The sequence below is a fragment of the Sus scrofa genome, chromosome 3 (assembly GCF_000003025.6).
Source record: "Sus scrofa isolate TJ Tabasco breed Duroc chromosome 3, Sscrofa11.1, whole genome shotgun sequence".
Classification (NCBI taxonomy): domain Eukaryota; kingdom Metazoa; phylum Chordata; class Mammalia; order Artiodactyla; family Suidae; genus Sus; species Sus scrofa.
The window spans coordinates 44,080,753-44,096,807 of NC_010445.4; the positions used below are offsets into that span (position 1 = coordinate 44,080,753).

The window sequence follows — 16,055 nt, forward strand, 5'->3', positions numbered from 1 at the left end:
CAGGGATCAAACTCACATCCTCATGGATACTAGTTGGCTTTTTTACCGCTGAGCCATGGCAGGAACTCCCAAGAGAAAACATCTTTTAATAATGTTTACTGACCTCTGAGGGAAGCATAACTAGCCACTTCTTTGTTGCTCCTGATCTTAAAAGGAAGAATGACCAGTTGCTCTCTGAGGGCTTTTCCTGCAATGAGATCCTATTTTGACTTGAAAGAGTTTTTTCTTTACACTTAAGCAGCACATTTGCTAGCAACCTCTCAGATTCAGATCTTTTAACAGAAAATGAATTCAAGCTAATGTAAGAGATACTTCCTTACAGAGCATAGGGCCTTCAATGCTGTTCATCTTTGTGTTAAGTGAGGCACCACCTCTGCCCCAAGGATAGACTGAAGGACAGCACACTGCTCTCACCTTTCAGGAAGGCCTGGGGGGGCTCCATTTACAAGCTCTCATATGAGTACACACCTCCCCTATATTCTGTCTTTTAAAGATTTGTTAAAGCAAAGCAATGCACTTCCAGACAGATATCATTAGAAACATTTTTATTTAAAGTCAGATAATAGAAAGATGTCACAGAAAAAAATCTACAGAAATTTGCAAAAACAGAATGCAACCTTGGAAAAGTTATTAGTAAATGAGAATGAAAAAAAGATATTCCTCATTTTACTAAGTGCTTTGATAGTCCTTGTGCAGAATAATTTATCAATTCAGCAAAGTATACCCCTTGATGATATCTTTTGAACAGATAGTAGATTAATAATTTAGTTAATTTATGAAACTGGTATAAAACCCTCCAAAGTGAAACAGTCAAGGCAGCATTTCCCCAACATTTTAGCTACAACTTGGGGAACTGAAATAATAACAGAGGAAGTTAAAAATATACCACCTCATAATGAATAGGTTTAATCTCTACTGCAGCCCACAGACAGTGCTTATAAATCTGATAGAAAATGGGCGACCACAGATCTAGACATAGCATTCCCCTCTCCAAACACACAAACACATGCATCCACTACATCCTAGGACACAGGTGCCATCAACGCCCTTACCATGTATAGGCATGGCAGCCCTAGGCTGAAAACAAAATGACCTGGGCCTTGGAACCCTGCATCTCTGCTGAGCCCTTTCTGAATGGGGGAGCCATGGCTTTAAGGGTCAGATATGTAAAATTTTCTTAACTTTGGCAAGTAAGTATAAAGATTTCTTGATTGTCATTTTGAAAGGAAATATCATTCTACCTCATGAAAAGATATTCTCCTATCTTATTTGACTTCTTTCTCAAACATTTGGAGGGCAAATTTCCATAAAATAGAGGTACACTAAAACCTCTCACCTGTAATAATAGTTAATTATTTTTCACCTTCTCTACTTTTAATGTATAGTCCAGCATTGACAACAAACCCCACGATCTTGCTCATAATGGAAGTTTGGGAATAACATGGCTAATTTAAAAAAAACTGGGCCTTTATATATTTAATTCTTTCACAATAAACTATGTGTCAGATCCCTGACAAAATAATATAAGGGAGTGTAAATTTCACCAGTCCTCTCAACCTTAATGCCCTCATAGAGGCCTTTAAATCAGTAGAGTAATGTGCGTTTTATTTCTCATTTGGAAATTAGAAATGCTAAATGTTATGTTGATGTTAACCTAAAGTCCTTTCTTAGGTCTGTACCCTTCCCAAGAAAAGCAAGTTAATTTGGATTTTGTTACAACTGGCAGATACTGCTGATAAATGACAAACTCAAAAACATAGCCTCAGCAATGCAGCCATAGGTAAGATACTGAAACTGGTTCTGCAAATCACATTAAGCTACTTGGGGAAAGGGCATTACATAAATGCTAAATCATAACACACAAGTCAGGAAAATAGTTTTAAATACTCAGATCCTATTTGGTTACATTTTGTCAAAGCTTAAATGTCCTAAACTAAGCCTTATTTATTAAACTAATTAAGTTTACTACTGACTACTAAATTTTGAAGATAATATTATCAAGTGCTGCCAAACCATTTCTGAGGAGATAATTACAATTCTTCATTTTAGAAATTCTCAGAAAGCCCAATTACTGAAAGTTGCAGGGGCCCCATCTGCGGACTGCTTGACCGTACACCATCCCTCCGAGGTATAGCCTTTAGCAGAGGCAACCCTCTGAGGTGTAGCCCTCAGCCTAGAAGGGTGAACTCAGGGACCACATCCCTACCATGAGACTCTGTGTTGTGCAAATGGGAAGATACTGACAAAACCTCACAGCCAGGTCCATAGGAACTTCCAAACTTCAAGTTGCCATAAACTAAAGGAAAATAATACCTTGACTAAGCAAATGGTCACTAAGAAAGCCCTCAATATCACATGCTTGCACATAGATTAAGAGGTGAGAGTAAACATCGCTGTTGTTTCTAAGAGCCAGTGGCCCCTATATTGACTGAGTTGGCCACTTCGCCCACACCACACATGCTATGATTTAAGCAAACCCGTCAAGAAACATGGACTGTCGTAGGATTTTTACCCTCCATCTATCTGTATCTAATACCAAAACGGGCAGAATTCAGATCTTGAACAGACACTACAAGTCTATATAGCTTTAACTAGGAAAGTCCTGTGTCTCACTGATACACAAAATATTCAAGGAAATTGCTAATTTGATGGATTAATAGTCTCTGAAACAACTTCTAAGGCAATTCTACTGTGTCTTAAAAGTGTATCATCTACAACTTCATAAAATTGGAATTCCTGTTGTGGCTCAGCAGGTTACAAAACAGACCAGTATCCCAGAGGATGCGGGCTCCATCCCTGGCCTGGTGTTGCCCTGAGCTGTGGTGTAGGTTGCAGATGTGACTCAGATCCCATGACGACGCTGTGGCTGTGGTGTAGGCCTGCAGCTGCAGCTCCGATTCGACCCCTAGCCTGGGAACTTCCATATGCCACAGCTGGGGCCCTTAAAAAAAAATTTTTTTTTTAATTTAAAATAAATAAAACTTCACAAAATAGGTGAACCACACAAACTATCTCATGTTATTTTGGAATCTGTACAATTTAACCCAGTGGGAATGTAAAGATTATGTTTGTGAAAGTTACAAAGCAATTTTATATTTACAAATATTTTAATAAATCATTCACTCCTTACATCAAATCTGTGAAGTCAAAATTATACCCATTTCACAGTTAATAAATTGACATAAAACACCTATAAATCAATTCAGAACAAGAATACGGACTCAATGTCTTAAAGTCTCCAGCCCTCATAAGTTCTCCTTTACTACCTCTCTCTCTTCTGATTAATTCAGCAAAATGGCTTCTATGAACACTCAAAGAGGATTTCTTTATTCATCAACTATTCTTCCATCTTAAAATAAGTACCAAGGAAAATTACTAAAGTCCTATGGCAAGCTAAAAACAAACAGAAACCTAGGCAAACGTTTTACAATTAGGCTGCTTTGGCTGCAACCTAATTCTAGGGTTTGGCACATGCATCTGGGCAACACGGAGGGTCTGTACAGAAACAGACCTAATTGCTGAGGCAGGGTTTGAAAACACTTGGTTCAAACATTTGGTTCACTTTCAAGATTCAGAATGAGGTCCTTACTGGGAAAGTTCTAGAAGTAGGATTTGGGAGCAAACTAAATAAGACTGGGAAAGCAGGTAGTTGCTCAGTCTAATATCTCAATTCAACACCCTAATATATCCCATTATAGTCACCTCAAAGGGAACATGCATAAAATTCTCACAAACCAGTGTGAATAGTTAAATTACATTTCAATCAATGAGTCTAAAACAGACAGAAGTTATTTCTCTAATCTGTAAATGTTTGGCTCTGAGAAAAGAGACATAATGTACTTTTCAGTGTAACAGTGTAAATCAACTTAAATGACTTCTAAAAACACCAATTCACCTTAAAGAGGAACTTATTAACTGGAGGAATTGGCTACTTAGATTTTGGTAAGAAAATATGAAAAAGAAGAATATTAAAATAATCCAGGATGGTAGGATATAATATCTCTTAAAGCAAAGTTATCTCAATTAAAAAGCATCACGAATAAAAAATAATTATTTCAACCATAAAACAAAATTTCATAAATATACATTGTTGAATTTGAAGGTAAAGTCAAACTTTCTTGTCAAAAAGGCTCCAGAATACTAGCTGATGTAATAGGGGCTCAACAGTACTAAGTAAATGAACATTATAATTTGTATTAATGATTTAAATTTTTAAAAAAATTTTTGGCCATGATTTGTAGAAGTTCCTGGGCCAGGGACTGAACCTTCCCCACAGCAGTGACCCAAGCTGCTGCAACGACAACGCCAAATCCTTAACATCACAAGAGAACTCCGTATTAATGATTTTTAAACCTTACTTTTAAACTAATCTTTTAATATCTTAGTAAAAAAAAAAGATCTGTTAAGAATCTGGAAAAAATTTTGGTTCCATTTTGCTCTTTAATAAGTCAAATTATCCTTGTTGTATGATGTTTTAAATGTTAACAGCATTATCTATAACATTTATAAAATACAAGGGCAAATTCAAAATTTGCTAAAATTTGCAATTTAATTACTAAAATTCAGCAATTTTACCAATTTTATCCAGATAAAATATTATTCTTAGGAATATAAGTGTGTATGTATATATATATATTTTTTTCCCCGCCAGTCTTATCCATGTTATTGACTTTTCAGTTAACAATAAAATTCATTTGGACAGTAAATAAAAAAATACTTTCTACTGTGGCTTTAAACTGCATCTTTAATCCCAAAAAATGTTATCCAGAACCATTTTAGACAACAACATAACTAAAGTATAAATAGTAGTAACTCACATTCCCTTGAACAACTGTCCTTCCACTTAGAACACAATGAACTTCTTAGGTGGGCAGGCAGAGCTCTTATTCACTTAACTGCAACCTCATTTAAGGAGGGAAACAGAGCAAAAAATAGTACAAAGAAGGGAATAGAAAGGAGATACATTAGTATTAAACAATATGCTGTATGAGTGCTATGTTTCCAAAGAAATATGTTGCTGTATACTTTAAAATCACTTCTGAAGAACTGATATCCTCTACTTTCATTATCTCTTGTAATGAAATGCTCTTTTTCAAGTTACTTACTGGGAGTGTTACCAGTAAACACTGTCACAGACCTTTAGTTCAAGATATTAATATAGACACTTACCCTGAAACTAAGTGTAATACTTAGTTGTAGTTATACATATTATATGTATAAAATAAGTAGGGCCATTATTGTTCATGTATTGCAAGAAATAAACAAGAATGAATGAAAATTATTTTCTCATAAAAATACAATTTCTAATCAACTTTAGAGGTTTCCAAACTAAGAGGACATTAAATACATTAAAACATCAGGCAGTTTCCTCTGTTACAGAATGCCAGTCACGTGAGATCTGAAAGAGAGTCTTTATTGGTTGCTGTATACAGTTGACTATACCATTTCTCTGTTTCCTTGGTATTTAAGAAAAAATATAGAGCCTGGACATTTAAAACATTATCAATGCAACAGTCACTACAGATTCTCACTGGATCTTTTAAAATTTTGTTAAAAATTGCCAAAGTCATGATGAATACAATTATTGCAGCTACATCATTTGAAAAAGTAATATAAATTACGCTGCTAAAGACAAAAAAACATTGAAACACAGACAGCATAGTATAACACAGCAGTAACTTATAACTATTTAATACGAAAAATTAAATTTAAAAAGTCGTGTTAGAGAACTTGGGGATTTTTCACTTTAGCAAAACATTCTATTTATGTATCTCCAACATCTATGATACAGTATAACCATAAAATACTTTGAAAAGATATGACATCCAAATGCTTCATTTACACAAATAATATTGCCAGTACTAATAAAAATGATGACTTTAAACATGAACTTCTCTGCTGTGATTTTAAAAATGTTTTCTTCATTTTACATTTTAGCTAATAGTTAGCATTACATGTTAATCAGTTCTGTGTTGACAAATAGAGGATCCTAGTCAAAATACTGTTTCTCAAAAGTAATGTACATTATATTGCTTGAAACTAATAACAGTATAAAAGTGATAATCATTTCTCTAAACACTGATTATGAAAGACAACTGGCATATATTCAGGCAGAGTGTTGAGTTCATGATGGTTTATTTACAATAAAAGTACTTTTAATGACGCTAACATGATATATAGGTTTCTATGTCAGTTACTACAGTCTCTTAAAGTTATAAAAATATTATATAAAATACCACAGGCTTTAGAGGATATAACTTCATGTGGTTCTGGTACTAGCAGCTGAAAAGTGTTTATAATTTAAAAATAAATAAACTATAGAGGTAAACCAGTTACAAAACAGCAGAGGACTGCATCACAAGAGTGAAAAGAACTGCTTAGTTACACAACAGCTAACAAAATGGTGAAGCAGTTGGATCAAAAGTTTTAAAAACCTCTTTCAGAGATTTGTCATCTGTTTCTCTACTGGGATCATTTTCTGGGGTGGGGCTCACCTGTCCCGGCTGCCGTGACTGCCTTGGATCGCTGTACTGGGGTCTAATTAAGCCTGTTAATGCCTGAATTGGAAGACTGTGCACTGCTGGGACCTGAACCATATCGGAACTCCTGGGAACATCTGCCTGTGGGTCAGCTGGCCCATCAACAGTGACGTCCACGTTTGGAGCGATTTTCTGTGGCAGGGTTGCTTCTTCGGGAGAAGGGTCATTTTTGTCACTACTTTCTAAACCGCCACTTTTTTTCTGGTTCTCTGTGTTTTCTGATGCTAGCTCTGATGTAGATGATGAACCACATTCCCTAGAGTCATACAAACTAATACCACTAAGAACTGAACTTGGAGTTCCTGGGGGAAGGCCAGCTGAAGATGAGAGTTTAGGGGCATATGGAGGCAAAGCCCCAGGACCAGAATTACTAGGTACTGCCCCTAAGGGTTGTGATGAGCCAGTGTTTGATCTGGCTAAATGAGGGGCACCCTTGGATGAATGGGAATCCTTCATAACTGCTTGATGAGACTCAGTATTATGCAGTCTGTGAAGTCTAGGATCAAAATTTTTTTGCAGCCTAGGATCGCCTAATTTACTTCCTGAGCTATGTAAGTCTCCAAATTGCTCTAGGTAGCCTTCTCTGTTTGTTGGGTTAATTTTGGCTTTGGCTGCTAATTTTGAATCAATGGTCACTGTGTTCTGATGATCGCTTTTTGTATTCCACAACCTACTGAGCCTCTGGTCAGCTATAAGAGGGGGCAGAGGTAAATTGATTGAAGATACTGGGTCAGGTTTAGGTAAAGGGACTGGAAGTAGGTCTTCTGGAGCCCACACGATGTGTTTAGCAAAGTTGGGTTTGGTTAGGACAATATCCATTTTAATGTGACTAAATTGTCTCAGTTGTGACCTTGGATCCTGGAGCATTATCCCAGGGGAAGAATCCAAAGGTATTAAGAAAGCTTTTTCTCTCAGTTCTCTTTCTGTATCTTCATCATCATCATCTCCTCTTTTGTCTTTGACATTAGGGCCAGTATTTCCATGATGTAAATCAAACTTTGCTCCACCAGTGGAAGAGCCTACCTGACCACTTCCATTCCCTCTTAATTTCCTGGGATCCCACACAAGTCTAAGATCCAGTGGGGCAGACTCAGAAGATTTTCTAATGTCTTGCCTTGAGATAGTCCTAAGTCTAGGGTCGACAACTTGGTTTCCTTTCATTTTCTCTTTAGCAAGTCTTGGATCAGTAGGAGGGCTGAGTTCTGTGGAAGGTTGTTGATTCCGTAAAGTTTCTGTTTGTTTCTGCAATGTTTTCAGTATTGACTTTACACTGCTTCCTTCTTCCTCTTCACTACTGGAATACCAGTTTACAGTATCATCTAAATGTAGAAAAAAGGAATGGAACATTCATATTTGGCTTTAATTAAGATTAAAAAAAGCATACTATTTCTGAAATAAGAACAGTCTAACTTCAAGAAAATGCAACATAGAAATGCCAGAGTTTCAACACTGGAACAAGATAAGACGTGGTATAAGAATTATCAATCTAGTCATTTTACCCTACAAATAAAGAGGTGTGATGTTAGAATATGTGCAATGCTCTTCCAGTCAGAGAAAAGGCTGGACCTTTCATTCCAACTGGCCAAAGGGAATCAGAAGAAAGTGGTAAGACAGGGTTGGAGAAGAGAAAATACTCTTCGAAAGGAATACCCAAATTTTTTGACTCTCTTTAAATCAAGCAACCCTTAAACATCATAGCTCTGGATTTATAAAGAAAACAGATAATAGTTAAGAGCTTTCTATCAAAGGACAAATAAAATTTATAAAGGCAATAAAAGTTGTAAAACTGAACACACACACAAAAACATAGCTGTTCCAGACGTTTTCTGACACTCATAACACATTAACAATCATATAATATCACAGCATAAGATTTTATATCTACAAAAGTTTTAATTTTCTTATGTATGAAGTCATAAAGCTTTGTAAGTCTTTAAAGAAAAGACTACCATTAAAATGGTTGTTTCTTAAAATTAACACCTACAGAGTACATATAAACTGTACAGGAAATTAGCTTATTAGGAATCCCTCATTTCCCCGTCATGCTAAATAAGTAGTTAATATTATCTTCTTTGAAAATGTAACACTGTCTATATAATAGCTTATAGCTACCTAGTGTTACTGATTTTTACATAGTTATTCATAAATTTTATGCTTAAGAATGAAAAACACATCAATTTTGTAATTCATAAGACTGGATGATTTAAATTTTTCTCCCCTTAACTGAATTAGCTAATTGCCATACATTTATCAATATAAAAAATACTAAAGTAGACTTAGTGTCTCCATGTAATCTTTTATATCAAAAATATTCCTTGGAGTTCCCGTTGTGGCGCAGTGGCTAACGAATCTGACTAGGAATCATGAGGTTGTGGGTTTGATCCCTGGCCTCACTCAGTGGGTTAAGGATCCGGCGTTGCTGTGAGCTATGATGTAGGTCACAGACGCAGCTCAGATCTGATGTTGCTGTGGCTCTGACATAGGCCGGCAGCAACAGCTCCAATTAGACCCCTAGCCTGGGAACCTCCGTATGCTGTGGCTGCGGCCCTAGAAAGGACAAAAGACAAATATATATATATATATATATATATTCCTTAGTAATATAGCAGAACCTTAAGTATACAGCCTATTCCCATAAAAGTTTGTCTAAAAACTGAATCATTTTAACTTGGGTTAGGAGGCAAAACTCTTGAACTGGAAGGTATCTTGTTCTATTTCTTTTCTTCCAAAAAAATAAAAAGGTTTAATAGCAAGTCTGTTCTCCTAGACCACACACTTCAGCTTCAGATCTCTTCATTGCTTCAGTCAAATCCTTTGCAATTCATTACTAATGCATCAGTGGCACTGGAAAACACAATCAATCCCAAGAAGAGAGGAGCTAAGAGGTAAATTGGAAATAGGATAGTTCAGAGGAACTCATTTTTCAAATTTTAACTTATTCAAGACCACTTCAGTAACTGAGTGATCCAGATAGGTAAGATGCTATCGTAACACCCAACACACCTTCTTCCTTGCTTGGTGCCCTTGGAGGCTGAGTGCTGCCTGGTTCTTCATCTTCTGGGTATTTCTGAGTGAGTCTGACAAAAAGAGCTCTCTGCACTGCAGGGAGGAGGCCTGGAGCAGGCAGGGGGGCATGGCCTGTCACACTACTGATGCAGTCAGAAGCACTGCCACGGTGAGGTGAGTCTTGAACAATGGGAGGCTGATGCTGGGCAAATTCACTATGCCACGTCCCATCTAAGTATGTAACATGGAAAGAAACAGAAGCTGATTTAGCACAAAACCCCACTAGAGAGCACCACTGTGATTTATAAGAAACTGAATAATTACAAGTATTATTGAGTTAAAATAACAGTTAAATTGGATTATCAAATTATTATGTGATTGTATTTTTATTTTTATTTTCCCACTGTACAGCAAGGGGATCAGGTTGATTGTATTTTTATTATTCAAAGTTATTACAACTATTCCATTAAACTTATTTATTTATTTTCTCTTTAGAGCCGAACCTGTGGCATATGGAAGTTCCCAGGCTAGGGGCCAAATTGGAGCTGCAGCTGCTGGCCTTATGCCACAGCCACAGCAATGCCAGATCTGAGCCACATCTGTAACCTACACTGCAGTTTGGGGACAATGTTGGATCCTTTAACCCACTGAGCAAGACCAGGGATCGAACCTGCATGTTCATGGATACTAGTCAGATTCGTAACCCGCTGAGCCACAACAGGAACTCCTATTTCATTAAATTTAAAACATATTTAATGTTTCAATTTTACTATATTTTACTTTGATTTAAAACATACATTCTGTTCATGCTTTTAATGAAAACTAGGACTCCACAAATATTTTAAATTAGAAATGAGTTATTTCAAAGGGTAAACTTACCACCAGAGTGACTGGGTGACTGAAAATTATGTACAGCATGCTGTGCATAGTAATTGTCGTAAAACTCAGCTGGGTTTTGAAGGGACTCATAACTGGTATTAAGCTGCCTTTCACCAGGACTTTGCAGGTGTGATGAACCTGGAGAACAGGGATCCTCTCTAGGTACTTTCATCATGTGTTCTGGAAAGCCCAGGCAATGGTAAGTGCCACTCATACTTGGTGGTACCAAATGTGTATCCGGTTGAGCAAGTACTCCTGCTTGATTGTGAGGACCTACAATTCCAGGTTGACCAGGTGGCAAAGGTGGGCTCTGTGGCACTGGTAGACCAGGCGGTCCTGCACATGGATGATGTCCAGGGGAGCCTGGGTGCATCACAGGACTACTGTGTCCTTGAGACATATTAGGTCCGTGAACTGGACTTGACCCAGAACTATAGATATGCTGAGGATGTGGGCTGCCTTCCTGAAACTGTGGTCCTGGTGGTGAGGCACTGTTATAAAATGCTGGTGGCCTGTAAACAAAAGAATAATATTTCTTAGTTCAAAGAAAAGAGGCGAAGGAGAATGTTACATTTCCAAATAGATACTGCTTAAATGTTCTACAGTATCAGAATAGAAAACTTTTTCTGGCGGCACCTATGGCATGTAGAAGTTCCCAGGTCAGGGACTGAACCTGTGCCACAGCAGCTACCTGGGCTGCTGCAGTAACGACACCAGATCCCACTGAGCCTCCTTGCAGCATATGGAGTTCCTGAGCCATGGATCAGATCCTAGCTGCAGTCACAACTTACACCACAGCTGTGGCAACCCCGGATTGTTTAACCCACTGTGAGGGGTTGGGATGGAACCTGAGTCCTGGCACTGCAGGGACACTGCTGATCCTGTTGCATCACAGTGGGAACTCCAAAAACTGTATTTTTAACAAGTAATTTATTCTATATCATCTATGAAACACCAGCGTATGTATGTTACTTTCATTTTAGCTCAGTTTTCTTTTTTTTTTTTTTTTTTTTTGTCTTTTTTGTCTTTGTTGTTGTTGCTTGGGCCGCTCCCGCGGCATATGGAGGTTCCCAGGCTAGGGGTTGAATTGGAGCTGTAGCCACCAGCCTACGCCAGAGCCACAGCAACGCGGGATCTGAGCCGCGTCTGCAACCTACACCACAGCTCACGGCAACGCCGGATCGTTAACCCACTGAGCAAGGGCAGGGACCGAACCCGCAACCTCATGGTTCCTAGTCGGATTCGTTAACCACTGCGCCACGACGGGAATTCCATTTTAGCTCAGTTTTCTTAAGTGCTGCTTGCTATCATCTGTTCTAAAATTTACTCATTATTGATAGTTTGAAAAATACAAAGATGAGATTCACCACTAGTTCCACGACCCAGAGATAAAGTTTTTAGTTGATTCTCTTCTAATCCATTTTCTAGGTATACACCTTTTTAATAACAAAATTAGAATTATACTACAGGAGTTCCCATCATGGCTCAGTGGTAATGAACCTGACTAGGATCCATAAGGATGGAGGTTATATCCCTGGCCTCGCTCAATGGGTTAAGGACCTGGCGTTGCCTTGAGCTATAGCGTAGGTCACAGATGTGGCTTGGATCCCGAGCTGCACAGACTGGCAGGTGTAGCTCCAACTGGACCCCTAGCTTGGGAACTGCCATATGCTGAGGGTGCAACACTAAAAAGAAAAAATACATATACTATATAAACATAAACTTTTATTACAGGAGTTCCCATCGTGGTGCAGTGGTTAACGAATCCGACTAGGAACCATGAGGTTGCAGGTTTGATCCCTGGCCTAGCTCAGTGGGCTAACGATCCGGCGTTGCTGTGAGCTGTGGTGTAGGTTGCAGACGCGGCTCGGATCCCGCGTTGCTGTGGCCCTGGCATAGGCCGGTGGCTACAGCTCCAATTTGACCCCTAGCCTGGGAACCTCCATATGCCGAGGGAGCGGCCCAAGAAATAGCAAAAAAAAGACAGAAGAAAAAAAAAAGACAAAAAAAACTTTTGTTACAATATCTAATTGGTTATTGCTTGCATATAAAAAAATTTTAGTTTTTGAATGTTGCTCTTCTTTCTGGACATCTTACAAATTTAATTATACCTGGCCCTCCATATTTGCAGGTTCCACATCTGTGGATTCAACCAACTGCAGGTCGAAAATATTCAAAAAGAAAAATTCCAGAAAGTTACAGAGAGCAAAACTTGATTTTGCCGCATGCCAGCAACTATTTACATAGCATCAGCTTTGTATTTAACAACTATTTACACAGGATTTGTATTATATTAAGTAATATAAGTAATCTAAAGATGATGTAAAGTATATGGGAATATGTATGAAAGTCATACACTAATGTTTAACCATTTTATATAAAGGTTTGAGCATCTATGGATTTTGATATCCATAGATTTCCTGGAACCAATCCTCCTCAGACACCAGGAACAACTGCATGACTTACAATAGTCTTTGTCAGTTGATTCCTCTGGGTTTACTAAGCGAAACTGCCCAAATAATGAGTCCGCCACTCTATTTTTAATCTTTATATCTATTGTATCTTCCCCTTTTTGTATCGACTAGGATATAATCTACAATATTTAGCAAATAGTGGACATACTTATCTTCTTGACTTTAATAATTTAAGGGCCACATTTGCAGCATATGGAAGTTCCCAGGATAGGGGTCCAATCAGAACTTCAGCTGCCAGCCTACACCACAGCCATAGCCACATGGGATCCAAGCCGAATCTGTGACCTATACCATATTTCAAGCAATGCTGGATCCTTAACCCACTGAGCAAGGCCTGGAATCGAACCTGCATCCTCATGGATACAGGTCGGGTTTTTAACCCACTAAGCCACAAATGGAACTCCCAGAAATAATTTTTAATGGTTTACATTAATTGCGATGTTTGCTATAGATTTCTTTTTTCCTTGTCTTCTGTCTTTTTAGGGCTGCACCCGTTGCATATGGAGGTTCCCAGGCTAGGGGTCTAATCGGAGCTGTTGCCTCCAGCCTACGCCAGAACCACAGCAATGCCAGATCCCAGCTGCGTCTGTGAGCTACACCACAGCTCACGGCAATGCCAGATTCTTAACCACTGAGCAAGGCCAGGGATCAAACCCGTAACCTCATGGTTCCTAGTCAGATTTGTTTCTGCTGCACCACGACGGGAACTCCATTGTGATGTTTGCTATAGATTTCTTATTTCTCACTTGCTGAGATCTCATTGCTCCCCTAAGTGTTCAGGGTTAAAAGAATAAATGGGACTTAGAGCCCAGGTGCACAGACCTGGGAAATGCAGGAAAGGACTGGAATGGTGGTGCTGGAAAATGCAGACCTGGATCCAGTTTACCTAGAGATTTTCCTCTACTAGCCCAAAGAGATACTTCTCTAAAAGAATAAATATACCCACAATTTGAAGGTATTATCAATGATAATGCCACCTCATAACAAGGAGGGAGGGATGCCAGTTCCATCGCCTGGCAGTGCTCTTCCGGGTTAACACGTGTTGAGAGGTTTCTGAAGCTGCATTAAAGACCCTAGAGGGAGTTCCCGTCGTGGCTCAGTGGTTAACAAATCCGACTAGGAACCATGAGGTTGCAGGTTTGATCCCTGGCCTAGCTCAGTGGGTCAAGAATCTGGCGCTGCCACGAGCTGTGGCATAGGTTGCAGGCGAGACTCGGATCTGGAGTTGCTGTGGCTGTGGTGTAGGCTGGCGACTAAAGCTCCAATTAGACCCCTAGTCTGGGAACCTCCATATGCCACGGGTGTAGCTCTAGAAAAGAAAAAAAAAAAAAAAAAAAAAAAAAAAGAGACTCTAGAGAAAAGCACTGATGGTGGGTGGCAGAGGGTGGGGACAAAAGGAAGTGCGAAATAGCAACTGGTATACATGTCAGATGTCTGCTTCTCTACCTAAGTTTAATTATATAATTGACATGAATACAAGTTAGTTTCTTTCTTTTTTTTTTTTTTTTTTTTTTTGTCTTTTTGCCATTTCTTGGGCCGCTCCCACGGCATATGGAAGTTCCCAGGCTAGGGGTCTAATTGGAGCTGAAGCCGCTGGCCTACACCAGGGCCACAGCAACACGGGATCCGAGCAGCGTCTGCAACCTACACCACAGCTCACGGCAACGCCGGATCGTTAACCCACTGAGCAAGGGCAGGGATCGAACCCTCAACCTCATGGTTCCTAGTTGGATTCGTTAACCACTGCACCACGATGGGAACTCCCCAAGTTAGTTTCTTAATAAGAACGTTTACAGGGGAATGCTACCATTTTTGAAAAATTTAACTTACTTCTTCCCAATTTTCTGTGCTAAATCCACAGTAGGTTTTACAACTATTTCAAAAAGAGATGGAATTTTCTTGAAATCATCAGAGAGATCTGCCTGAAAATCATCTTCAGGATCAGAAAAGGGAAAGTGCTCAGGTGGGGTTGGCAGAAGCCCAACTCCGGGTGGTGGTTTGGGAAGAGGAGTTATGCCACGCTTTCTAAGTTCTTCTAATTCTCTTTCATCTTCATTTGCATGTTCTTCCTCAGTATTCAACACCTAAAAATAATCAGCAAAGATCACTATTTCCAAACAAGCTTTCTTCCTCACATTCAAAACCATGAAGACTTGAGTAAACTAGAAGTGTTAATAGAAAAATATAATACCGAAGTTGAAATAGATCAGAAAGAGCTAATTTTTTATAAAGAACATGAAGTTCCAAGAGGTAAAGGATATTGCACAAAGTAAATCAGTTTTTTTAAAAGTTCAGATGTGTGGTTACCAGAGGCAGTGTGTGGTGGAAGGAGGAACTGGAAAAAGGTACAAACTCAAGTTATACAATAAATAAGTACTAGGGACATAATGTACAACGTGGTAAACATAATGAACCCTGCATAAACTATACATGAAAGTTGTTAAGAGAGTAAATGCTAAGAGTTCTCATCACATTTTTATTTAATTTTGTTATCTGTATGAGATGATGGATGTTAAACTTATTGCAGAAACCATTTTATGATGTATGTAAGTCAAATCATCATGCTGTACGCCTTATACAGTACTATATGCCAGTCTATCTCAATTAAATTGTAAATAAATAAACTGAATCTGAACAAAAGTTCAACTGAGAATAAAATTTATGAAGGACTGGATGAAAAAATTAGCTTTTTTAATGGTAGAACAACAAGAACAAAACATTCTTAATTCTTAGTTCAATATTCCTGTTTTTCTAACACATTAAGAGAATAAAACATAAATTAACAAGTCTTTGATTTTTCAACAGAGTTTTATAAAATATGATTTCTAAAACATGATTCAAGTCAAATGAATCTGTGGAAAGACCTAATAAATAAGAAAGATACAAAAATATAACTTACTTTGTCCAAAAGCTTCTTTGTTTCTTTAGTCAGGTCATCATGTGAAAATTTACAGTTGTCTCCTTGATAACATTTTGCTCCACTATGATAGAACTTGCATGGAAATTCATGTAAATAAAAACATTAAGGAATCGACCAAGTAAAATCAAACTTTTTTGTTGGTCTTTTTAGGGCTGCACCCATGGCATATGTAAGTTCCCAGGCTAGGGGTCAACTTGGAGCTGCAGCTGCTGACCTATTCCACAGCCACAGCAACAC

The 16,055-nt window shown here is 38.4% G+C and overlaps 1 protein-coding gene across 1 annotated transcript in view; it reads right to left on the reverse strand.

Annotated features, from left to right (window-relative positions):
• The window catches only part of ZC3H6 (zinc finger CCCH-type containing 6), a 67,631-nt gene continuing 52,106 nt past the window's right edge, over positions 531-16,055 (reverse strand). The window contains exons 8-12 of the mRNA XM_021087025.1: positions 15,798-15,907; positions 14,729-14,982; positions 10,425-10,936; positions 9,543-9,776; positions 531-7,858 (exon numbers count right to left, since the gene is read on the reverse strand). Coding sequence (XP_020942684.1) covers positions 6,393-7,858; positions 9,543-9,776; positions 10,425-10,936; positions 14,729-14,982; positions 15,798-15,907 — 2,576 coding nt within the window. The 3' untranslated portion in view covers positions 531-6,392. The remainder of the gene's footprint in view (positions 7,859-9,542; positions 9,777-10,424; positions 10,937-14,728; positions 14,983-15,797; positions 15,908-16,055) is intronic.